At 43.3% G+C, this 25784-nt stretch overlaps 2 protein-coding genes across 2 annotated transcripts in view; both read left to right on the top strand.

The window, feature by feature from the left end:
- The first annotated feature begins 6407 nt into the window (after positions 1–6407).
- On the top strand, positions 6408–13247 carry rbm44 (RNA binding motif protein 44). The gene is made up of 20 exons (XM_031873405.1): positions 6408–6861; positions 7060–7087; positions 7357–7463; positions 7641–7715; positions 7795–7861; positions 7942–7976; positions 8252–8397; positions 8496–8674; positions 8903–9473; positions 9549–9610; positions 9977–10114; positions 10216–10381; positions 10490–10524; positions 10617–10698; positions 10838–10946; positions 11034–11159; positions 11249–11316; positions 11520–11593; positions 12356–12563; positions 12663–13247. Exons 1-20 carry the CDS (start codon positions 6735–6737, stop codon positions 12957–12959), a joined length of 2700 nt encoding a protein of 899 aa, XP_031729265.1. The 5' UTR covers positions 6408–6734; the 3' UTR covers positions 12960–13247.
- Positions 13248–14157: 910 nt separating this feature from the next.
- itgb5 (integrin, beta 5) overlaps positions 14158–25784 on the top strand; it is a 36064-nt gene continuing 24437 nt past the window's right edge. Inside the window, exons 1-9 of the mRNA XM_031873294.1 lie at positions 14158–15058; positions 15514–15599; positions 15849–16056; positions 16189–16438; positions 17212–17380; positions 18660–18821; positions 19784–19879; positions 20575–20664; positions 22981–23115. Of these exons, the coding sequence (XP_031729154.1) occupies positions 14992–15058; positions 15514–15599; positions 15849–16056; positions 16189–16438; positions 17212–17380; positions 18660–18821; positions 19784–19879; positions 20575–20664; positions 22981–23115 (1263 nt within the window). The 5' untranslated portion in view covers positions 14158–14991. The remainder of the gene's footprint in view (positions 15059–15513; positions 15600–15848; positions 16057–16188; positions 16439–17211; positions 17381–18659; positions 18822–19783; positions 19880–20574; positions 20665–22980; positions 23116–25784) is intronic.

Here is a 25784-nt window from a genome sequence, read left to right as displayed (position 1 = left end):
TCTGCCTGGCAGGCAACTTTCCATTGATTGAGAGAGCAGAGAGCCTTTGAATGCCATGAAAGACCTTTTAGTGCGCTCATGGGAGCTGCTCTGCCCTGATAATGTGTGTATGTGTGAGCGTAGTAGCTGCCAACGCTGATAACATATATATATATATATTTAATATTCTTTACTCCTCTCTGCTCTTTGTTTCAGTTGGTGGAGGTGTAAGAATTTAGAAAAGTCCTCTTCGGATTGAGGTCTATGAATAGTGGAGATAATGTGCAATGTTAGTTTATAGCACTGCAGCAGTGTGGGAGAAATGCAAGCATTTTATGTCCATAATCCACTGTTTTATAACACATCGATGGAACAAATCGTTCATCCCTTAGTGTAGTAGTGCCTGTGTACTAAAACAACAATTAAAAAAATGCACATTATTGCAAAAATTGGAATATGAACATTCACACCTTAGCTGTGAATTCTCAGACAGACGCCCACAGTCCTCTTGTCAGATTCAGATGGAGCAGAGCATCACTGTCACGGACACACCGTGAGACGGTCCAGTGTTCTGAGCGTGAACGTTCATTTGAGACCTTGGGAACAAGAAGTTTGACGCAAAAGTCTACTTGCTAGCTTTTCCAACTTTTTTAACGCAGAATTCATGTGTTTTGATTTTTCATTCTTGTTTGAAAAGGACTCCGTCAACAGTTCTGTGAGGCTGTACTTTGAGCTACATGCTAACGTGGTGATGTTTAGCACTTATAAAGTTAACATGTTCATCTTTGTTGGGCGTGTTAGCATCCCAGCTATGGCTGCCAACATAACATTTCTATTGAAAACCTAAAAAAACAAATGAATAATGCTATCAGTTAAATTCTTTATTTATTGTGCATTTTCTCTCTTTTTTGGCAAATTAATTACGGTAAAAATACGAGTAAAGTGTGGAGAGTCTGTAACCATAATTGTACAAAAGTGTGATTTAAAAGCACAGTTTGTAGCATTTCAGGGAATCTATTAGCAGAAAATGAATATAATATTCATGACTATGTTTTTATTTGTGTATAATCACCTGACACTAAGAATTGTTGCATTTTCGTTAGCTTAGAATGAGCCCTTCATATCTACGGAGCAGGTCCACTTTACGGAGTCCGCCATGTTTAACTACAGTAGCCCAGAACGGACAAACCAAACACTGGCTCTACAGAGAGACTTCTGCGTTTTTACGCCACAGTACTTCTCCAACACGCTTCCAAAACTGGGGCAGTAAGTGCAAAATTGTGGTACCGCCGTCTGACTTCCATTGCTCTGTAAATTGTTGTATTATGGTATGGATGGCCTTTGTAGCATTACCATGGTTTTGCACAACCACAACTCTAGATGCCACCAAATCCTACGTACTGTCCCTTTAAGAGGCGCTGGATTATTAATTCTGGATTAACATTATCATATGTGTATTATTAACATAATATCGATGTTGCCTTTTTTATATCACGGTTATCATCAATATGGGTATCTGAATCTAATCTTTACATTTGCACTAAACTGAAGCTGATGGGAATGACATAAATTTGGTCTTCATGGTGACACTAGATCAACATTCAGGGGGTCACCAAAGTTATAACAAATTCATCCTGTGGGGAACATGAATGTTTATACTAAATATCCTGGCAATCCATCACAATATGAGTCAACAGGCTTCATCCTCTGGGGGTTACACGGAAGTTTGAACACATTTTACCCGGTAATCTATCCAATTGTTTCAGCTGTATTTCTTTTTGGTGAACTGACCAACTGGCCCTCGTTCTTTTATCCACAATCTAGATTAAGCCGTGAGCCGAACATAATGATCCTGATCCATTTAACAGGAGCAAGTGACGCTTTGGAAAGGTCCCATCACCTTGGAGACGCTCCATCACCAATACAGAAGGCCTCCTCCTTGCCACTAATTGACTGCCAAAGGCCGGCGGTAAGGTACAATATATATGCATGTTGGAGGGATGACCTAAGGCTCCACACATGAAACAAAATCGGCTGCATCATAAACATACTAAATCAATACATACACTATTACAGAGTGCCTGATACATGGCTCTGGGCTTGAGCAGGGAGGAAAGTGGACGTATCAAATGGGTGGTCCTTCAACATACATTATGACCACTAGCTGCTTCCAAGTAAATTATTGATCCTGACACAAGACAAGGCAGCTCGAGCATAATGTGATTTGAGCTTTGAGTCTTCAGACCATGGCAGGCACTCAGTGTGTCAATACACACACACACACACACACACACACAGAGCCTGCATCTACTGCAGTTTGAGAAAGCGAACCACTCTGTTCTGGCTACGAATACTGAGAAATATGGGTCATGCTACCGGGAAGGGAACAGCACAAATCTTTCACATTATTTGGCCAACACGCTGTGTTCGCACAATGCTAATTACCATGGTGAGACCCTTCTCCTAAAACTCTGTTACATAACGGATTTCTCACAAACACACACACACACACAAACACACACACACACACACCACCCACAAGTCAGTATTTATTCCAGATTTTCATGAGGGCTCGTAGTTATTTTTTCATTGACCATGACTGCCCTCTAGTGGATGGGTACCTGTCCTGTTGGAACATGAGCACTAGAGTCCTGCATGGATTACTGAACAGGCCTAGTGGGCACAGGCCCAGGGGCCCAAAGTGTCTTCACCTACGAAATGTCATTTAAAGAGACACATATCAATCACAAATAGACTCAAAATGACCACAAAGAAACATAAAATGACCAGAAAGAAACATAAAATGACCACAAAGAAACATAAAATGACTACAAAGAGACGCAAAACAACTACAAAGAGACACAAAACAGCTGCAAAGAGATTATAAAGAGACACAAAGCAACTTCAAAGAAACATGTAAATTGACTTACACAGCACAATTGAGCCTACAACATGAGAGAACACATTGACAGGAAGAACGTGTTCTGGGTGGTCCAATGAGAAAATCCAGTCCAAAAAGTATTTGTATCCACTAAGACGTGTATTTTAAGAAGCCTGAGACCGTGAGGTGAAGTGTGAAATCTCCTTCTACGGGGCCATGCTTTCCAGAGAGAAGGTGTTACCGTACCAGGTGGTTAACCTTCCCGTCAGGATGTCGTGCGCTGCAGCAGAACTCTGTGATAATCTGAATATTTACACCTGTTCTTTGTCGTGCCTTTGTCTTTGCTGTCAGATGGCATGAGAGAAAGTGGGCGAAACTCCAGATTAAGCTTTACTGAACAAGACATGACAATTAACTATGGTCTTTGTTGTTATTTAATAACCGCTAATAAATAAAACAATTGGTATAGAGGGGCAAGTAAAAATGTACTTGATGATTTCCTGCATTAATCCTACCTGACACCAGAGCTGCATTCACACATTCACATATCAACAGTGAATCCTTTGTAGAAGACTGTACTGTATATCGTGTTCTTGTCAGATGTCAGGAAACAATATCTTAATGAACAATGCAGGTGCAGCATTAGTATTAAGTATACATTCGACTATTGTTTGTATATGATGAATGGATGGGCCATTCATCTTATTGGCTGTTCAATCCCCGGCTCTTCGTGTCCTCCTGTTGAATTGTCATGAGTAGGACACAAACACTGCATTGTCAGCATAACTATCTTATACTGAGCTCAGCTCTCTTCTTCTCTTTTTTTTTTAGCTCATTTACATCTGAGGTGACAGCTATGCCGAAATGTTTCATGAGCACTGCTGAGCGTTACTCATGTAAACAGTTTGTTACTGAGCCGGTCTGCTGTTAAGCATTACGTATCTGCTTTTCAGTGAGCGGTGGTAACAGTGCCAGGGAGGTGTTTGCTGTTTAACATGCTGATGAAGCAGCAGGGCTAGAAGAACAGCTTGTTAAAGGCTGAGATATGGAAGCAAGGGGCATTGTAACAGAGATGCTAATGTTGAGAACTAAAGTTGGAGACAGTATTGACGAAACAATCTCACCACAAAGTCCATTTGGTAGAAGATTTGGAGCTTTCGATCATCCACAATCCCAGTTTGCCCAGCTATCATGGAATTGTAGAAGTTCAAACATCATTTTTTGAAAAAAGGACAGAGGGCAGGTTCTCTGCAGATACAAACCCCACCACACACTTCTATTGGGACATATGTGATGATTGAGAGGAATTACTTTTACATGAGTCTATACACTGTTTACTGCATGGTATAACTTTAAGAGGCGACCAGCGTCTGGGTTTTTGGGATTGGATGTATATCATGAAATAGATTATTTCCCGCGAAATGTCATTTGTGCATGAGTGGACATACTGCACCGGTCTATAAATGCTGAATCATTTCATGAGTGCATCATTGTCAAAGTTCGTTGTCACAACTTAAAATGGACTTAAGAGTTCTGACACTTAATTCAACTTTGCAGCAACGCAGCATGTGTTGTGATGGCTGCTGCATAGAAAACAACACTTTAACTTCTCCGTACTGATGATATTTATGATACACAATCCAGACAAAATATTTGAGGGACATATTTTGGACTTTGTGACAGGCACCAGAAACTAACCAATCCGACTATAGCGACACCACTACATCTGCCCTGTAAGACTTTCACAATTTGAAATGACACATCGCAATAGAAGGACAAACGGTTCCCTACTGCAGCCAAACTCTTCACAGGCTGCAGCTTTCTGCCTTTTATTTGTTTTATTCCCTGTAACTCGTGGGTGTAGTGTGGGAGTTGAGATTTGAAGCTTTTGTAATCTGTGTTTTTTTCACTCTCAGCTCCACCGTTGACAATAAAGGTGCTGAACCGAAATGTAGCACTTATCAGATTGGGACATGAGTATGTCCTGGAGGCGCAACAACACAGTCGCTACATTTAATCCTCTGGATTTTAAACATGCTGACGCCAAACTTATATAATTGTCTTCCTTGTGGCTGTTTGGAGAGAACCTCAACAGCAGCATGATTGAATGGAGCGCCGGGGTGATGACCACTAACAATCAGCGAATGCAGACTCAAACTGTTCATTCAAAAATCACTTTCTTGACGTTTATTGCCATTGCATTTCCCTTTATGTTACACAAGAGTAAACAAAAACAGTAGGCCTGTGCATTCCTGTAAAGAGAGAGAGATTAAAATATTGAAAAATTCTCTATTTGGTGAATTTCCTCTTCAGTACACCGTTCTTCTCTGTGTGAGCCAGAGTAAACAACAGAAGAGAGGATGGAAATATGCAGCACAAGGAGTTTAAGTCAAACTAGTTATTCTGCTTTTGATATGTTGTGCATTCTCCACTGAATAGCAACAGGTGTGTTTGTGTGACAACTGCTCTGCAGCACCACGTCTGATATTAATTCAGCAGGGTGTTTATCAAAGGTAGATATACACCGAATATTATACCATTGGGCTTTTGCTTTTCATGTGCAAAATGCTTAATTCAAAGAGTCAAAACAGCTTTACTTCTTTCTTTTAGACATGGCGTGCTTACATTCAGCAAAACCACATGTTCAGTCTCAGAATAAAGCTCATTTTAGAGCATTAAGTTCAAATGCTTATTATATATATAACAGTGGAGGTTACAGTAATATTGTAGCCTACTAAAATAATATAAAATGTGTGTTTATAGTTGCATGGTTTATAGATTCAATATAGAACCCGAGTTTCAGTATGACACCAAAACAACGACTACTTTGGTAAATATAAACATGTTTTTCTAAAAGCCCTTTACCAAATATCATGTTAAATGTTATATTTAAATTTGAAGTGTTTTAATCAGTAGTATACTTGACAACATTAGATTTTGATTGCTGTGCCTACATTTCGGCCAGTAAGCTATCAAAAAAAAAAAGAGTACTGAGGTGAATTTGTGCATATTTATTTAAGTTTAGCTGATAAGATGTGATGAAGAGATGAAAATGAAAACGAGGGAAGTGAGCAGTCTCGTTTCCAACCGCCATTAAAAAGCAGAAGGACAAGAGCTCCACTGCTAACTGCTCCTTGTAGCGCCACCGCCTGGCAGGAAATGACGTAGGTTACTCTTAAAAGGTATTTCCACCCAAATTACTTCTTGTGTATCTAACAGCTAATCATGAAGATAGTTATACATTTCTCTCCTGGAACTGAACAAATATATATTAAAGTGAATACAGAATAATGTTGGAACTAATTTCACTGAAGAAATAGTCCCTATGAACAACAAGCCACTGTTTCTTAAAAGAGTTGGTTTTTCAAATGTCATTTTATATTTTTGTGAGTTAATTCTACATATACTAGTCCTTTGTATAAGGGATCCTTCGTTTAACGTTACCTGTCCACAATCTTGGCCTTCATGACTTGACTCATGGGCGGACTGACCCTTTAAACGCCGCATCACACCGCAGTTACCAATTAGCTTAATTGGCTAACCTAGCCTTGCAAACCTGAAGCAATTGCCACCACCTCCAAAACAGGCAACTCCTATTGCAACTGAAACCCGTTCATTGCTTATTATTCATGCTTGCAAAGCCGGTGAAAGTGGCAAGACAGGAAGTAGTTTGACGTTTAAGGTTAAAAGAGTTATTTTCAGTATCATTTTGCGCTTTGATATTTGTGTCAGTTAGTCTTAGCTAGCTAGCTAACATTAGCCGTTTTCGTTAATTTCCCCCCCCCACTCGTGACAGAGTCACACTAACACTTTGTCGACCCAAACGACCGGTTATTCGACTCGTTTTTTGGACGTTGTGTCGGACACTGAACCCATGGCTGTGTTTCAGTCCGCGTGGCCACCATACAGTTACGTGGCTAGTGAGTATGCGAACGTGGGGGTGCCGTTGCATCACCTGATGCCCTGTTTTTACAATATGGTGGTTGAAAAGCCAGGTCCAAGTAAGTTATACTGTTGTTAAGAAGAAGATGTCTGTGGTAAAGTAAATGCATATCAACTTTAAATGTAAAATACTGTTTCTGTGTGGGCTGTATATTTATATATAAGTTAACGTTATATAACAATCTTAGAAATACATGTCTCGCTGTCAATGACACGTTTTCAAAGAATTAATCTAAATGTGGTTTCTTCATCAACAGAAGCAATCAGGAGTTTCTTGCTGGAGAGGTATCTAGCTATATCCTGTCTGTCTCTCTTTCTATCTGTTTCTCTGTCTTTCTCTCTCTTTCTCTCTGTCTGTCTCTCTTTCTATCTGTTTCTCTGTCTTTCTCTCTCTTTCTCTCTGTCTGTCTGTCTGTCTTTCTTTTATATGTGTGTGTGTGTGTGTGTGTGTGTGTGTGTATATATGTATGTATGTATGTATATATGTATATATATATATATATATATATATATTACACACTTATAACCAGGAGCTGTGTTGTTCTTCTCTCCAGGTCTGTATTTGATTTGGTGGATTATCACAAATTCCTCTCCTTGACTGATCCAAAGCTGCTGGGTTGGTACCTCTGTTTGTCTGCAGAGGACAGAACGATCATACAAGGTATGATTATATAACTAAAAAACAAATGTGTTTGGGATCTGGACCGTTTGATCGGACTAAACAAGACCTTTTGAGGAGGTCACTTAATTCGACATGCATGCTAGTAAAAAGTAGGACAAAAGGACATTTTGGGAGATTAATATCGGTCAAAATGTCTCTTGTTTTCTTTTCTCCTAGATGAAGGAGGGTTTCAGCAGTTCCTGCTAAGACATCCCGCCCTAGAGCTGACTCGGCATCATGTTTATGTGAAGTGTAAGTCTGTTAAGATGATGATATTCTCGTGTTATAGCAGCACAGATTAAATTATGACAGTTTCTTATTCATAATGCAGGTCACGTTTCAAGTGTCAGACCCGCCCAGCCAGCCGTGATGTCCAACAGGCCGACGCATGTCTCACAGTAAATTTATAACGCATTACATCAAATGATTCTTTGTCATTTTACAGTGATTTTATTGTTGAAACCTGTTTTATTCTCAGATCTACATTGTCCGGAGCAACCAAGTGCGGTTCTGGTAATTTGCAAATCTCATACACGGCTAGTGATGAACTTAATTTTTGGGGCTGGAGCCGATCCCAGCTGACATTGTCCACCCTGGACAGATGGCCACACTATTGCAGGGCACAGTTGTACTGTAACATGTTGAACACATTAGAATAATAGCTGTGATTGAGCCTGATATCATGAGATTTACTAGAATTATTACATTGAACAACAAAACCCAACTCTCGTACTAGAAAAAGCTTTAACTTGCATGTCTGTTTGTTTGCGCCTCTGGTCCTCGTCTAGACTTGGAGAGACTTCCCAATACTGTGAGGGAGACTTTAAACCTGCTCGGCTGCAGCAACAGCGGGGATGTATCCCAGAAACATCCGGCAGCCTTCAACAGCTTCCCCACGCTGGAACCACACCAGCAGAACGTCTGCTCAATGGGGGTATAAACAGTGTTCTGTTATATGAAATGGTTATACCGCTGGTGTAGTCTTTAACTGTCTCTAAGTTAAGTTACCTTTTTTTTGGCATTTTTCTGAAGGCTTCATCGCATCTGAACGAACAAAGGCCATCGTGGCAGACGTCCAGCAAGGATTCGGCAGCTCTGACGAGCTTCTCTCTGGACGTGGATCTAGAACGGCACCGACAGGGGGGGCAGCCTGAGCTCAGGAGCCAAGGCCAGAGTCCCATCTCCACATATGCTGAAGTCAGTCTATTACAGTGAGTATTGCATCTTATGGCTCACACAGTAGGTAGTTTGCTCGTTTCTGAAACATATCTGGAAGTTAAAGATTGGAATTCATCAGTTTGAGAACTTGTCTAAGATCCCGGTGAAGGTATTGTTTTCTCTGCTCCTGTGGCAATAACGCAATTACCGATACCGAGTAGAACCGTCCAGAGTGCAATATGAATTGTTCTGGATATAAGCCACATTGTTTCATGTTACAGGTCAGAATGGCCAACAATTGAAAAAGGCTTGTCTCCGGAGTACTACAGCTTTGACAGTGTTCAAATGGACGGTACAGAGTACAGCGACAGGAGCGTTCTCCAGCCAGTGAAGCTCGAAGCGACCGGCTCACCTCTGGACCCGGTGGAGGAGAACAGCCCAGAGGAGGGGCTTCACGATCACATGGCCTGTGGTAACGAGTACACTGAAGGTGAGGATGAAGCGAGCTTGAGCTTTGGAGATCAGAGTGACAACTTCCACAGCATCATGGAGAGCGATAAGAGCATACTGGCCTGCCTGATCAGCGATGACATCAAAGCACAAAACAGTGGGGTTCACTCAGGTCCGGTCCACACTGATGGTGCAGCCAACAGTGAGACCTCGAAGTCTGATCAGTCTGTCGCTGCAGAACACTGCTGCTCCCTTATGCCCAGAGTTGCTACCCGTGACATTACAGTTGGCACCGAGCTGCCGCCGTGCACGTCAGCCGTCACCCAAACTGAGCGTCCGGAAACGGCTGACAAGCACGTGATCACTGAAGTCCACATGGTGGATCTAGACTATCTCGCTGAGGTAAGGCTGAATCCAAAGAGCAGTCTTTAGAACGGCTCCCGCAGAACATAACACAATCTCTCTTTAATATTTCAGGAATTTATCAAACTGAAGAAGGTTCGAGAGAAACTACGAGGGCAGAAAGAGGAAATGAAAAGGTAATGTGTATCAGATGCACACAGAAATAGTCAGGAGGATGTTTTTAAACTTTTTATTCATGAAAATAAATCCCAATCTACTAGTTGACCTGTATAGACAGTGAAGGCTTTCTTTGCAGATGTACTACTACAGTACTAAACCACCAGGCGAGCCAAAACACTCATTTTATAAACTTGAATGTTGAGAATATAATCTCAAAATAAAATAGCAGATTTTTCGGTCAAAACTAAAAATGCTTCTTTATTTGGCGACTTAACCGTCTAAGAAAACGTCTGCTTTAATGACAGACTTCTAATCCCACCGTGCTACTTGGCTCCAAAGTTCTCCGACAGTAGGACTAATATATTTATTTATATGTGTTCCAGTTGCGGTGGTAAGTTGAGAAAGGACTGTGACTGTGTCCAGCGTGCTCAGCGAGCAGAGCTGAGGCTCCTGGCCCTGCAGCACAGCATGTGCAGACAGTACTGCTGGAGACTCTACTACACTTCTTCTGAGGGAGTAACGTAAGGACACTTCACCTGTCTACTGTGTTAATGGGTGTAAACTCTAGTTTTGTGTTCATCCAGATGGATTTAGGTCAACTAGTATTTGCCTCTCTCTGTAGGCCAAAGAACCCTTCTGCAAACATTGCAAGTGTTCTGCAACAACTGGAATCTGAGTATAATCTGATGAGGGATGAGATCCTGGCAGGAGTTCCTCTGGAGCAGCTTCGGCCTCTGTCTGTTGATTCTGAGAAGGTCACCACACATGCAACTTTCATCCCTGCAAAGGTAAGACTCGGCCTCCTACTCCAATAAGGAAAAACTCTGCATTGTTCTCTTGTATTTCCACCAGAGCTGTAATACCAATGGTCTAATTTCTCCTTGTTCCCTGTTTAGACCATAAGTGAGGTGCTGGGAAATGTTCCATCTCGGTATGTTAGCACAGACGTGCAGTGATTCAATTTCACCGGTTTAGCAGCGGAGACTCTCCAGATGCTGTAATGTTGTCTTTTCTGATCCCAAGGAGCTCCCAGGAGCCCCAGAAACATAAAACATCGGGAGAAGAAAATGGATGTCCTGCTGATCAAAGCACAAATGGCTCCCAGGTATGCTTACACACTGAGACGGCAAAGAAAAACCTTTTGAGCAGCTGTGTTGCTTTTATTGCCGCTAATTGAACCCAATGTGGCCTTTTGTTCCTCATAAGTTTGAACAGCTTTGGTGTTGGGCTCATTTCTTTCACAGCTCAGTCAGAGAAAGATGGAGAACAGCAAAGCAAGAAGAGCCGTCGCTGTTGTTCCCCAAGATGGAGATGCTACCCATAACGCTCACAAGCCAGAAGAAAAGAAGACGAGTAAGCACAAGCATCACTCTCACATTTTTAAACAATTACCAGGGAAGTAGTTGATTAAATCAAAGCTGTGCCATCCTTTGTGGACAGCAGAGGAACGCCAAGAGCTCAACACGTGTGAGGCGTGGTACGACGCTGAGGAAAACCTGCAGCATGCAGGACCGGCAGCAGCAGCCAAGACGGGCCAGGAGCCCACCGTGAAAGATGAGACTAATGGTCAGTGGTCATTGAACGAAGCTGCAGCTCTACAGCTCTACATGTAGTACATGTACAATTCCTTCGTGTGTAATTTGTTTTCACCACAGAATCAGCCAGCGAGGAGGTGAAGAGCTCAGTGCTCTGTGTTTCTAATCTGCCCGGTAACGTGACCGAGGTGAGTTTCTGCTGCTCAAACAATACCGTATTAAAGTTGTGCTCATGAGAATGAGCGCTGTCCCAGTTATCAAATGTAATACAATATTGGTATATGTTGGACATTTTAATGCTTCACATTGTGTAATGTGAGTGCATTGTATGACACCATTATCTCCAGCAGAGGGCAGTGCAGACTTCAGCTCTAACGGTTGTCTTTTCCAGAGTGATGTGATGCTGTGCTTTGAGAAGTACCACGCCTCTGAAGTCAGCATCTCTGCGTTAAAGAATGATGTGAGGTGAGCTGCTCTGAGAACATCTATCACAACACGCATCACTGGTGACATTCTGAGGGCTGGGCCGCTGTAAACGGAGTCACGCTGGTTTGCTATTAATACAAAAACCGGATCGGACTGGTTTCACCACTCGCTGTTTCACTTGACTGAGCAGCTGATCCGGACAGGAACATAATGAGACTGCTGATGAATTGGAGCGTAGCGATTCCAGTCCACTTGTTGTTAATGTGCCAATTCACCCCTGAGCTTGTTCGCCATTAAACACTAAAGAAGAAGAAGAAGCAGAGAGTGAGTTTTCACTCCTTTCCTATGCTGCCATATTGGCACACTTTTAGTTTTCTGTGAGACTATCTCTGACCTGTCCCATCTCGTCACCCCAAAAACCATTCTAGTAAACAAACATGTGGCATGTGCATCATGCCCCTCCCACCTCGACTCAAAGTAGATTTATTGCCGGCCTCAGTAAGATTCACACAGCCTGTGGAACAACGTTAATCACGTTGTCATATCTCTTATGACTGATAAGTTGCCTTTAGTGCCGTGACACGGTCGGCACAGGTTTACTTTCTAATTTGACAGAACGCATCATAATGGCAAATGCCGATTCAGCCGGTTTGCATAACATCAAACTGGTGTACGCTTAAGTCCTTATTCAACATAGTCGAACTCTTCGTGCTGCAAGTTGTGATGTCAGAACAGCCATTTGCTCCCCAAATCAACACAGTCAGTGAAACAAACGCCTCTCTTGCTGACTGCCGTTTCCAGAGTTGCCATCGTGATGGTGAGCGGACCCCAATCTGCCGAGGCTGCAGTCAGAGAGCTGCGTGGCTGCTGCATGCAAGGTCACGCTTTACATGTGGAGCACATCAACAGAGCCAGTGGTGGGAGCCAGAGACCGGCCTCAGCCTCCATCAGGGGGCTGGAGTCTTCAGGGGATTCCACCGGACCACAAAGCTCCAAGACTGAACGAAAGGTGAGAACCTGCTATATTGATGCTCCGGATATCACATAGAGAACCTAAAAACTACTGTGGATGTTTTGGGATTGATTCATTGCTCTGTCCTCTGTGTAGCTGATAAGTCAGCCACTGCTCAGCTCCAGCATGAAGAACAGGAAGGTGGTCTGCATCTCCCCCACAGCACAGGGAACCTGCGTGCCCCAGCACTACGGCACCATGGGCAGCTTCGACACCCTGATGGCCGAGCTGAGCCAGCGCCACCCGGACGTGGGCAGGCAGAGGATCGTGGACGCTCTGATGGAGCTGAAGGCGAAGCACCGGGGCGTCCTCAGCGGGCTGCCGCTCAGGACCATCAGGGAGATGACGTCCGAGCTTCTGACCCGGCCCGCCGCGAGAGACACGACGTTATAAAGGAAGCTTTGTTCAGTGCTGCCAGTCTTTTTGTTGTTGCATGTTATTGGTTTGAAGTCACAACTCTGATATTCCAAAGAAGGGGAAGCAAAATAATCTATAATTAGATTACCTTACACTCTACTGTACTGTGTTCTTTCCAGCTAGCTTGGATTGTTTTTGATTATTATATTTTGTTTGTATATTATAGTTTGAGTGCCTCCTCTGCCAGTTATTCGGCAGTTTAATTATTTTTCTAAAGAAAATCCTTGATGAAGACTTCTAAATGGTTGCATACAGTTGTATATGCAGCAGCTTTGTTTTATTTGATGTCCTCAGTCAATAAACTGGAGACTCAAAATCAAAATCTTTTCCCCTCAGCTTTGTTGTGCTCGATGTGGTTCGGTGGCTTTGCTTGACACAAATTGTTTTTGTGTCTGAAGACGCGGCAGCATTACCTGCTGATGCTGCTGGAAGGTTTCTGGATATCTTACTGAGAGGAAGTGCAGGAGCTGTTGAGTTTTATTAGAGAATGGGACGAGAGATGGAAAATGTATTTATTATGACTTTTATAGAAGTATTTTTTTTTTCTTAAATTTAGTTGGATAGGGAGAATTAGGTTTTATTTCGATGCAGTAGAAGGTGGTAATGCAACTTTTTGGATGCAAACTGCTTTTTAAAACCATCAAAGAAGAAGACAAGCCAGCTTCCAAGAGGGGGCCTCCCGGCACAAGAGATGCAAAACGGCTACAAAGAAACAGACTCACGACTACCAACAGACACAACAATCACATAGACGCAAAATCACTACAAAAAGGGGTCAAAACTGCCACGGACGAAGAATAACTAGCCTATACAAAGACTAAAATAATGATAAAAGTCACAAATCATCTACAAAGAGCTTCATATAATGCAGTGCACTCTAATGTGCTTTCACAGAGTAGGAGGAAAGAAAGCTGGAATCAGATTATTTTTGACTTATTTCTTAGATTTAAACCGATTAATCTGTTAATCAGAAATTGACAATTTATTGATTAATCGTTGCAGCTCTAATTTCAACCCCTCATATTTCAGTACTGCACGGTGTGTTGCTTTCCCTCCTTCAGGAATTTTGGGAAGGGCTGGACTCTGACGTCACAGTGTGACTTCAGCCAAAACCTACAAAGAGACAAAAGAGCTACAAAGAGACAAAACCAGGAGACGCAAAAGAAACCCAAAGAGTGTAAGGTCCTCTAAAATGGTGGGGCCTTCTGTTCCAGCCCCACATCACCATTCAGCTCTGCTGCTTTGTAACGCCTTTATTGATTTAGATTTATTTATTTCCAGCCAGTTAACCAAATAGGGAATTAAACTGCCAGTCATGTTGCCGTCGACCCCCAGCAAACAAATCCGTGTCCCCTGCCAGATCCTGGACCAGATCCTGGACCAGCCCCTGGGAGCCTCCACTAGGTGTCCGCAGGCCACGCAGCGCTGCGCGGGCGTCAAGCGTTCAACCGAGCAGCGAAAGGGTTAAACGTAATCCCTAGTTGGGAATGGGCGGAGATTCCAGCTGGGACGCAAACCGGACAGGCAACACTCAAATCTGGAAAAAGAAAATCGCTGCTGAAGTCACTCACTAATCTGTTATTCTATATATCTGTGTGTGATTCCTCTCCTGCTTTGCCCCGGCATAGATTTGGTTTTGTATGCGCATCGGCACCGAGAGGTGCCATGAAACCGATGGAGAAGTTTTGGAGTTGGTGTCAGCTATGGGTGAAGTAGTCAGGACGTGGAAGTCTGTAGAGGCGTCCGAGCAGAGGAACTCAAGGAGCGGATCCACGGCACCGCGCGCAGCCTTCTGCATACTTTAAAAAAAAACACCAATATGCCTTCACGCGGATCGTAAGCCGACAAGAAGCGCTGTTCCTGTTGGAGCCGAGAGGGGATCCGAGTCAGCGGGACTAAATCCAATGAGAGGTCTGGTCGGTGAAGCAGTAAACCCGGTGTCAACTGCGATTACAGATACAAATCTGGGATTTCTCAAAGCGTCGGTGAAAACACGCCGAGTGGCACCATGTGGAGCCCCGGGACGCTGATGTGGCGCGCGGCTCTGTGCTGCGTGCTCCTGCACACTGCGAGAGGTACGAGGAAGCAGGCTTGTGTGATATGCAATGAATTATCTTTGTTTTCTGCTATCAGACTGTTTATTATTATTTTTTGCAACAGCAGCATCACACAGCGGCTCAGTGCTTGATACATAAATACACACGCGCGCGCACACACACACACACACGAGGAGTGTAGAGCTACTGTAAACTGGAGCCACATGGAGGCGAGAGAATCCACATTTGGTTGTTTTGTTTACAGGCAGTTCTACAGTAGAGAGGTGGCTCTGAGAGGAAAGGATATATTTCAATCATAACACCCTCCTTTAAAACAAATACAATGAGACAGACTTTAAAATATACCACAAACACAGACTTGTTATTGCATTGCTGTTTTTTTCCATATAGAGACACATTAGTGACCGTGTTTCCCCAGTCTCAGCACTGGGACCGTCCCACCCTGTCTCTGATCTGCTCCCGTCCCTTCTCAGGTCTTAACATGTGTATGAGTGGCAGCGCTACGTCCTGTGAAGAATGCCTCCTGATTCATCCCAGTTGCGCCTGGTGCGCACAAGAGGTACATCTCACCTGCTGCTGTACTGTCAGGGTTTATACACTGTGCAGGTACAGAGCACAGTTTACACAGAGGGGACGTAATGTCATTATATTTCAACACGGGCTGCAGCCAGAGATTCTTTTTAATGTTGATGAATCTGTTGATTGCATGTTAGAACGTGGTGAAGAATTTGTCAATCAGTGTCTCTCAAAGCCCAAGAAGACATCCTCAAATGTCTGGTTTTGTCCACAACTCAAACGTTTTGAACAGGAGTTTGGGAAGGGGCGGTCTCTGACGTTACGGTGCGACTTCAGACAAAACCTGCAGAGGAGAGGCTGCGACGTGCGGCTCATCGAGTACCCCACCAGCAGCGTCTCGGTCCTGCAGAACATGCCCCTGAGCTCTAAAGGGTCCGGGTCGACCCAGTACGACGTCGTCCAGATCATGCCTCAGAAGATCTCCGTCAGCCTGCGGCCGGGTAAATATACACCGTCAGATAAGCATGCACGTGTATGAGAAAGACAAATATTCTGATAAATAATACATAGCTTCCTTCCAAATGTTTTTGTGAGTAAACCAGCTAACGGATTCTTTCCACCCGTCCATCCAGGAGACCAGACGTGGTTTGGGCTGCAGGTGCGGCAGGTGGAGGACTACCCAGTGGATCTCTACTACCTGATGGACCTCTCTCTTTCCATGAAAGACGACCTGGACACCATCCGCAACTTGGGCACCAAGCTGGCCCTGGAGATGGGCAAGCTCACCAGCAACTTCAGGCTGGGCTTCGGCTCCTTTGTGGACAAAAACATGTCCCCCTTCTCCTACACAGCGCCCAAGTACCAGGAGAATCCATGCAATGGGTGGGTGGTGACAGCCGGCTCTAAAGCATGGTCAAGTGACAATAGAGTAATAACTATTAAGTTTATAGGACGTAATACTGAGACCAGTGCAAAATAGAAGAGCAATAAGAGTGAGGTAAATATAATAAATACATAAAAATCAGCTAAAATAGAAAAAGTAAATCACAACAACAGAAGATTAAAGAACAAAAGTACCAATATAACGTGTACAAGAAGTATTACTAACGGCAGTACCTAATAGAAGAGTAATATCTCCTGCCGGCCGTTGATGAGGGCAAGCTGGTAGAGAGCAGAACAGATAGAGGGTTAGAACGCTGTGGCACACCACGTTTGCCCCGGAGGTGAGACTGCACTGCACTAACTCAGAGCCCACCATCGCGCATCGCTTCACATCTAGGGTGTGTGTGTGTGTGTGTGTGTGTGTGTGTGTGTGTGTGTTTAAAGGGATAGATGACAGCTTTTTGACCCCTAAGCTTACGTCTACCATTGCTCATCCTGACAAGAGCACGGCCTACATTCAGACCAACCGGAACAATGTTTGATTTCACGTTTGAAGCCATTCATCAAAGCCAAATGAACAGTTTAAAATAATGCTCTAGGGTTGATGCAAATGCTTCATGAATGATGTCATGTTTTTAGAAGTAAATGCTATAGATACAGTAAATACAGATGAAACAAACCTTTTTGCTGCTTCGCTTGATATTGTCCTGATGTGACTTTCAGAGTAAATATCTGGATCTCTTCCTATCTCCCCCCCCCCTCCCTCTGCACAGATACAAACTGTTCCCCAACTGTGTCCCCACCTTCGGTTTCCGCCACATCCTCTCGCTGACGGACAAAGTGGACCGCTTTAACGAGGAGGTGCAGAAGCAGATGGTGTCTCGCAACCGGGACGCGCCAGAGGGCGGATTCGACGCCATCCTGCAGGCTGCTGTTTGTAAGGTGACCAGCGTCTCCATTCATTTCATCTATGGACTTGGCTCGTGACTTGGCTGCGTTGAGTGACGGTGCACGTTTGGGTCAGATGGAAAGGGGAAACTCCTGAGATGCCCCCCGTGACAAGCGTCTGGCCTATTTGCTTGTTAATTAAAAGCACCAGGGGGGATAGACAGGAAGTACAGTCTGGTGCAGCTGGTTAAACACGAGGACGAGTCACTCGCAGGCCCGGTCGTATCCCCGCTTTCCCCCTCCCAACTTAATTGTTTTCGACAGGAAGAGAATGACTCCCTCCGAGTAGCTCCTGCCTTGTAATTTACTCGTGCTGCAATGTCCCAAACACTCGCTGGTTAGCGAGGCCGGCCCGGGTCCGTCCGGAGGCCTGATTGATCCGAGTGTTTTCTAAACAGAGGGCAAGTCAGGTCAGCTTTTTAATGGGAAGGTTGCCACATGATATAGATCAATTGAATTACATTGCTGAACAATGTTGTGACTTATATTTATTGTCGATATGGCTGGTTTACTGATTCAAGATAATAAAATGTGATGCGGAAAAAGGCAGTAAAAATGATCCGGAACGTTTATTTACACACAAATTCGCTCTTCTCACAACTTATAGATAAGACCAGAAGTAGAAAAGTTTGGGAAACACTTCTTTGATACACATGCTTTGTGCATGAGTTGGACACAGTTTATTTCAACATAAATTGCCTCGCTCAACAACAGGAAATGGTTCTTCGGTTTGTGTGCAAAGCTCATTCTCACACATCATTATTTCCTGCGTACTTTCTCTTCAGAGAGGCCTCTTGATAGGGGGCACCCACAGCTCTGTTGTGTACTGTACGAGCCGCATAATGAGCAGAAATCCCTCTCTGCAGCTGCTCAAATGTTGCGTTTCTTTTGTGCCACGCATTAGTCAGCAGTCTGTCAAATGCTCACTCTGCCTCTGCCTGTTGCTTCCTTTTGATTATAGCCTGCGGTAGAATACTCTGGCTATTGTAGCTCACTCCCTGTTGTGTGTGTGTGTTTGGATCAGCAGCTCTGAACTTTGTGGAAAGTCATAATGAGCTTTTAGTTAAATTATGACGCCCGTAGAACCCAGACTGTAAAGCCATTGTGAGCTGTAATTGAAATGCCTCCACACACACTGGCTCTAATAACTAACCAAAATCATCCTCTGATGTAATCCTAATTACCAGATCATAGCTACAACATTAGATTCAACCCCCTCCTGCATAAAACAACAAGGATACAAAAACCATCTTGTGTTGTACCCTGTGAACAGGAGGAGATAGGCTGGAGGAAAGAGGCCTACCACCTGCTGGTGTTCGCCACAGACGATGTGCCTCACCTGGCTCTGGACGGCCGGCTGGGAGGCCTCGTCCAGCCCCACGACGGAGAGTGTCACCTCGATGACAAGCACGAGTACAGCGCTTCCACGAAGATGGTGAGAGGAGCTGCTATTTCTGTTGTTCGCCTCTCAAACAAAGTATATCAGACTGTCATTTTAACAAATTAGATCGGCTTGTGAAATAAAACATTACAGTAGCCTTTAGAGAATAAAGAGGAGCAGTGTTGTTGATTTGTACTCGCTACTATTGTTACATTTTGAACGTCAGTAGAATTATTTTATATAGATATCTTACAGCTTCAGCTTGAAATGTCCTTTTACTGTAACACACGTTCCCATTGTTCAATCTCAGGTACTTTTTCCTACAAAATCCAGCTGTGAACGGACATTGCATGCGTCCGTGTGTGTGTGTGAGTGAGTGAGGGTGCACCTCTGTGTCTGTCCACGGCTTATCTTACATTCTGCCGCAGCAAACTTTGAAATATTTTGGGTGCCCAGTCATGGCTGCATGCTCAAGGACCTCTCGTGGTTGTGATGACTCCCTCTTTATCAAAACACCGTTTTATGGCCCACACAATGCTTTGTTGCAGAGACACCTGGCGGAGATCTGCACACTTCTGAGGGCGGCGTTTTAGTTGTTTTTCTGCTTTATTTTCCACTAAAAGCAGAAGTTACCGGATTCAACTTGGCCTTAAATAAGTTGCAATGATTTCTTTTTCACTTCGTGGGACACAGTGTTCCACGTTGTTGTTTTTGGGTAGGAGTGTTGGATCGGTAATTGATACAATTCACTGGGAGTTTTAGTTTTTTTCCATCAATCTGAAATAAAAACGTCAGTAGGAACTGAATAGCCTCCAATGAAAATAACCACATTTCATAGTTTAATCTGGAATGCTCTCAGACTGAAATATGATACAGATGAGCTCTTGTCCACATCAAGCTTTACTGTGGTGGTAGAGGGCCAGCAGAGAAATGTAAACACCACTCTGGGGTCAAAGAGCATCGACATCCGTCAGCTGACCGGGAACTCAACTGTATGTTGTTGTCTCTTTTCACAGGACTATCCCTCTCTGGCTCTTCTGGGCGAGAAACTGGCTGAAAATAACATCTTCCTCATCTTCGCGGTCACAAAACGGCTGTACGTTATTTACAAGGTACTTTGTTTTTACAGTTTTATCGTTAACCCTCTGAACCCCAGGTGGTTTCACGGTGTTTCATTTTACTCACTCGTTTTTCACTGCATTATGTAACAACACCTCTATGGAAACAGCACCATCACGGCTAAAAGTAGAGAAAACTCAAAAATGTATTTTGTTCCGTATGTCATGGAAAAATAAACTCAAGTTGAATTTTGTTGTATAATAAAAAAAATATATAATATATTCTATATAACAAGTGCCTGCCTATATTGAAGAAAAATGCAGGCTCTATATGAACTACTACATTTACAACCTCTCCTTACTACCTCTGTTCTCTGCTCTGTGTAAACAGCCTGCAGTTCAGTCCAACTTTTATTGAGCTTTTGTCAATAATGGCTTCTGAGCTGCGCTGAGGATCGCAGAATTTATTCTTTTTTACAGTATCTGGTTAGTGCAACGGGATATTGTTAACGGAATTGTAAATGAGAGAGAAGATGAATGAAATAGCACTAGTTTACTCTTTGATTTGGTGACGTTCGTCACACGTGAACCTTTCAAGGACCGTCGAAAATTTCAAAATCCATTAAATATTTGCAATTTTTAAAGAAAACATGCCTTTCAAACCTGCCGGCAGATACACATATATACTTTTCCTATCAATCATCTAATTAGGTAACTAATGTTGTCTCTTTATTTCTTCCCTAACAAAGAATTTCACAGCACTCATACCGGGAACGACAGTAGAAATCTTGGACCAGGACTCTAAGAATGTAATTCAGCTGATCATCGCCGCTTACAATGTGAGTAAAGAAAAGCTGTAAGTGTGTCTGGTTTCCTGTTTGTGTGTGTCGAGAGAGTCAAGTAACGACACAGAAGAAAGATAAGAGGAGGGGGAGGAAAAGGGGCGGACATTCTTAAAAGTCTTCCCACTACTGTGACATTGTTGGTGGGAACATGGGTGGTTGCACACACGCTGGATTTGTCATTTTTGTGGAGAGGATGCGGTGCTGAAGTGCTTTAACTGTTGACTTTGTAGCAGAGGGATAGACATTATTAGTGGATTACAGAAAAGTAATCGACATGTATTAATCATTAAACAAATATAAATGCCATGCACTATTGTATCTGCCTCTCAAATGCGTTGGACGTTGAACATCTTTGGGTTTTGGGCTGTTGGTCAGACAACACAAAGCAGTTTTTAAGACGTCTGCTCTGAGAAATTGTGATATTTAATCACACTAATATTACTAATATTTAGAATATACCAGTGGTCCTTAATGTAGGGCTCGTGGCCCTGTCGATGGGTCGCAGGATAAATCTGAGGCTGATTAACAGGATAGGAGCCAGAAAAAACATATTTCTGCTTCACAAACTTATGTTTACTTTCTCAGACTTTCCTCAGTTCCATTTTTCTGTGACTCTACCTCCCCATGCCCCTCAAGATGAAATGAAGAAAAAAGATTAGGGGATGAGAGAAAGTAGATATAGCTTCGCTTTAACAGGTCACAACCCAAACAAAGGTGGTGAAGCACTGGATTAATTGACAAATGAGTAAATAAGGCCAATAACTGTGGAATGTAGCCCCGCTGAGGCAACAATCATACGAGTTGATTTGAATCTTGATGAGAGGAACCAAATAAATACGTTCTTGCAAAGTCTAGTGTAAATAATAATGATGCATTTTATGATCAGGTGTTGTTTTAGAACAGAAGAAAGATACAGAGAAAGTAATCTGTTCTGTCATGAACAGAGAAAACTAGTGTCAGCAACAGCTGTTCATATGACTTGTGTTAAGAAATCTACTGCTGCGTTTTAGAAATATTATTATTTACTACCTCTCTCTGTCTGGCCCCTAAACTGAAGCCTGGTATCCATCTGATTGCCTGGCAGCTGTCCTCCACCAAAGAAATTCTTAGTCGACAAACACTCATACGATTTTGTCGACTTATTGATTAATCGATGGATCTATAAAACTGAGTTTCTCCACAAATAACACAAAAGCACCGTTTTAAATCTTGTGTTTACCAGAGATGTCTGCACAAGTGTCATTCAGCATGAAAAAACATTTTAAAAAGATGATTAATGGACCTAAGAAATCTTAGTCGACTCAGACCAAAACAATTGATTCGTCCACTAATCCACTTAGAGGGGGAAGCCCTGTTGTCCGCCTTATAAACATTTGGTTTTGCATGTTCTTTGAAACTTGAACTGAACTGCATGGAGTCAACCTTTCCCTAAATGCTTTCCTGTGTGGGTGTACAGATTGTTTTCTTGCCTCAGTCAAGAGGAGCTGCGTCTTGTTTTGACCCGCAGCGATGTATTCTCCGTGACAGAAACTTGTGTAAAGACGCAGACTTGACACTCTCAGCACGTGGGAGTGAGCTTTGAATCGAGCGCTTTGACTCACGGCCTTATTAACATTCCAGCTGCCACATTATATCCACCACTCTGCTGTTGTTAGCTAGATAGGCTTTGCCAAACACTGCGATGTCAACATTGTGCAGCCACCTCATTTCTCCTCCAGGTTTTGACTGTGTGGCACAAAGCTGCTCCTGGCTGTGATTGTGTTACGGGTCAGAACAATTGTAATTGTTAAGAGAGCCAGAGCCAATTAGGGGCGTGCTTATCCATGTGCACCAAGTACGATCCTGATTTATCCTGGGCACAGTTACGTTGCAGTAAATGCGCACGAGTGACTCCAGATTGGGTCTGCACATGTTGCGCAGAGCCACATGCAGCTGGCATGGCAAAGATCCGTAGTGTTTCACATCCACACACATACAACCTGCCTCCCTGCACGGCGCTTGTGGTTTTAGTAAGACTAACTCTAAAAATGTGCCTAACCGAGGCAACACATTCCCCATGTTTCACTCTTCTCCACGCTGTTACGCAACCAGAGTTACAGGCCTGAAAAGATAAACTGAGGTGGTTTTATTATAAATGTCTGCGTGGAAGGCCTCATATTATGGCTCTAGTTGGAAAATGTTAATGTGCGTGATGGCAACTGCTAGAAATCCTGTTTTACCATGCAACAAAAGTAATCTGTTTTTTTAAAAAGCCTGAGTCACTAACTTGTACCAACAATCTCCGTGTGCTCCCGGGTGTGTCCTCCTCAGAACATCCGCTCTAAAGTGGAGCTGTCGGTGTGGGATCACCCAGAGGACATCAGCCTGTCCTTCACCGCCACCTGCCAGGATGGAAACCCGCTGCCGGGCCTCAGGAAGTGCGCCGACTTGAAGATTGGCGACACGGTGAGTCCCTGTCCACGCTCCCCTCTCCAACTCACCTCCACATTATACAAGTGTTATGCATCCTGTAGCCTCGGAAAAAGTGGTGCTGCAGCAAAACGTATTTCAGACACCTATAAAAATCAATATCACTTTAAGCAGTCTTTTCCAACAGGGAACGGAAGACGTTATCTACACTCTTTTCAAAGCCACGAGACTCCTTTTGAGAAAAACACACACTTTACCCCGCAGAACACAGGAGTTGCTGGTCTAACGCCGCCTCGATCGGTTAGTTTGTTTGTGTTATTGTGCGACTTTGGAGAGTCAAACTAACTCTTTTAAAACACCAAAGTCACACAATAACACAAACAAACTAATTCATGAAGGCAGTGGTAGACCAGTAACTCCCGTGTTCTGTGAGGTAAAATTGCTGTTTTTGTCAATGGAGTCTGGTGTCTTTGAAGAGAGCATCGATCGATAAAATGGCTTCAGTTCTCAGGTGAAAGGGCTATTTGACGGCACGGTAAAGCTGTGAATATATTCTAAATATAGCGTAAACAAACTGATACAATTTTTTTTTTTTAGGTGTCTTAAATATGTTTTGCTGCTGCTACCTCGTACAACCGCACTTCCGAACTATCCCTTTAAGAGGTGGTTAACTGTGTTTGTCATCTTCAGGATTGCTGTTTTTGAATGAATCAGATTTTCCATGACGTCATTTTACTAAATGATCTTCTGAGAGCGGTGGCCTGTCAGACGCACTCCGTTTATAACTTTGACCTGTGGGCTGTTCAGGCTACAGCATAGTCCTGGAAAAGATATACAGTTCTGTTCTTTATTGTAATGGGAATAATGACGCTGCTGTATGTTCATAACTTTGTCTGTAGTATTATCAACACGTACAAATACATAGTGTGTGTGTGTGTGTGTGTGTGTGAGAGAGAGAGAGAGTGATTTCTAGCTTGCAGCATGTTTTATAGGATCTGGGAGGTTGGGTTAATGGGCTCCGGGAAGTGTAACTGTTGAGTTGTAATTGAATGAGAGGAAACTATTTTCTCTGTGACTTTCAATTTTCCGAGTCATGTTAATGTTTAGTATGCATGCTGAGATGTTTCGCTGTAGATACGATCTCCAACACCTTCATTTGTTTCAGTAGAAGACTTTCATTATGCGGGTGAAGGCGGTACATATGAGAGGGCAGGGCTCTAAATGATCCAGCTGTTATTGCTGGAGAGGTTGTTACCAGGCTTCACTGGATCCTTCTGCTCGGTGAAGGCTTAAAGGTCTAAAGATGCAGCCAAAGGTCTCTGTGTTTTATTTATAGAGAGGTACATCTCATGTGTGCTTTGGAAAGCTATCCTTATTCCTAGGGCTGGACAACACGCAACATTAATCATCAAACCTATCGGACCACATTTAAGAGTTTCATATTTTTAAAAAGAATCGACCGTCGGTTCTCTGGTTCTGTCAGCACTGCTGCAGTTGTTTGCACTGTTAGCTGCAAGCTGCCGGCTCAGCCGTCTTCCTGTTCAGAGCCTCGTGGAGGGAATAATCATGCCCTGAATTACAAATCTAGCTCCTTTTTTAAATTGAGAATAGCTACAACAACTGTTACCGTTTAGTCTGATGTCCAGTCCAGAATTCAACAACACGCGATTTCTTTTTCCACTGATGCATTTAAAAACAATCAATGTTACAATGTGACATATATATTATACAATGTTGTCCGGCCCTAATCTTTCTGCGCTGCTCAAAGTGCTATTAATAATCTCAGTCTATGACTAAAGAGAGCAGGTTGTGACTTGGCAGTCTTGGGCAAACACTGTGTGACCTTTTGAATCCTCTTAAAGGGGACTTCCTGTCTGACCAAATCAAACTGAGATGGAGATAAAGATGGAGGTGGAGGGGGCTTGTATTCCCCCGTACTGTAACTAAATAGACTTTGTTGGCACCAGTGAGGAAAAGTAGCCACAGTAATGAAAGTCACGTTGACTGACTGAGTTTCTGAGACACACGTTTTATAACCGTCTGAACCAATGTTCCTGTTTCCCTGTAGGTGTGGCTCTCTACGTCTTAATCATTAACTAATTGTATTTTAACTGCTTGATGAGGCTTATCTACTATATCTAAACAAAGGAAAGAAAAGGAAAGAAACTTTTGGCAGAAACGGTTCATTCCTTAAAGAATATTTGATCTTTTGCCTTCTCAGCTGGATTCAATCAACAGTGGGAAACGCTTTAGCTCTCAATGTCCTTCGGCTGTGTTCAGACCAACCCTGGCCGACCTTTTGCCTCAAAACCATCAAGACCGTAGATTAAGTCGATTACTCCTGTGATCGTCTCATGTTATGATAAACAGCTGTGCGGTGTTGTGGTGTCTGAAAGACCTTCAAGCTCTCGGATCTTTTACTCAAACTGGACTTTCCGGATCTGCTCGCTGACACCTGTAGCAACTTGCCTGCATTAGCACAGATTCAATCTCTCTTGTGCTTGTGTTGTTGTTGAGATGCTGGCCAATAAGGGAAGCGAGGTCAAAGCCATAGAGAGCTGGCGAGAATCTAAATTAAAGACCAGAGCTTGTAGCACACTGACCTATGCTGCACGCCAGCTCAGAGGATTTGACCACAACATGTAAGCAGCCTCTCTACCGACCAATCCATGTCTCAAAATACAATTCCTTTACAGATTATTTTC

Source organism: Anarrhichthys ocellatus, unplaced genomic scaffold (assembly GCF_004355925.1).
Source record: "Anarrhichthys ocellatus isolate YVR2014 unplaced genomic scaffold, GSC_Weel_1.0 scaffold71, whole genome shotgun sequence".
Classification (NCBI taxonomy): domain Eukaryota; kingdom Metazoa; phylum Chordata; class Actinopteri; order Perciformes; family Anarhichadidae; genus Anarrhichthys; species Anarrhichthys ocellatus.
This window is presented reverse-complemented; position numbering and strand designations above follow the sequence as displayed.

Bases quoted from the DNA above. Each gene is read 5' to 3' on its own strand.
- rbm44 (XM_031873405.1), top strand. From the start codon at position 6,735: ATGGCTGTGTTTCAGTCCGCGTGGCCACCATACAGTTACGTGGCTAGT. The intron at 7,464-7,640 runs GTATGATTATAT...CTTTTCTCCTAG, and splicing joins GGACAGAACGATCATACAAG to ATGAAGGAGGGTTTCAGCAG. The intron at 7,716-7,794 runs GTAAGTCTGTTA...TTCATAATGCAG, and splicing joins GCATCATGTTTATGTGAAGT to GTCACGTTTCAAGTGTCAGA.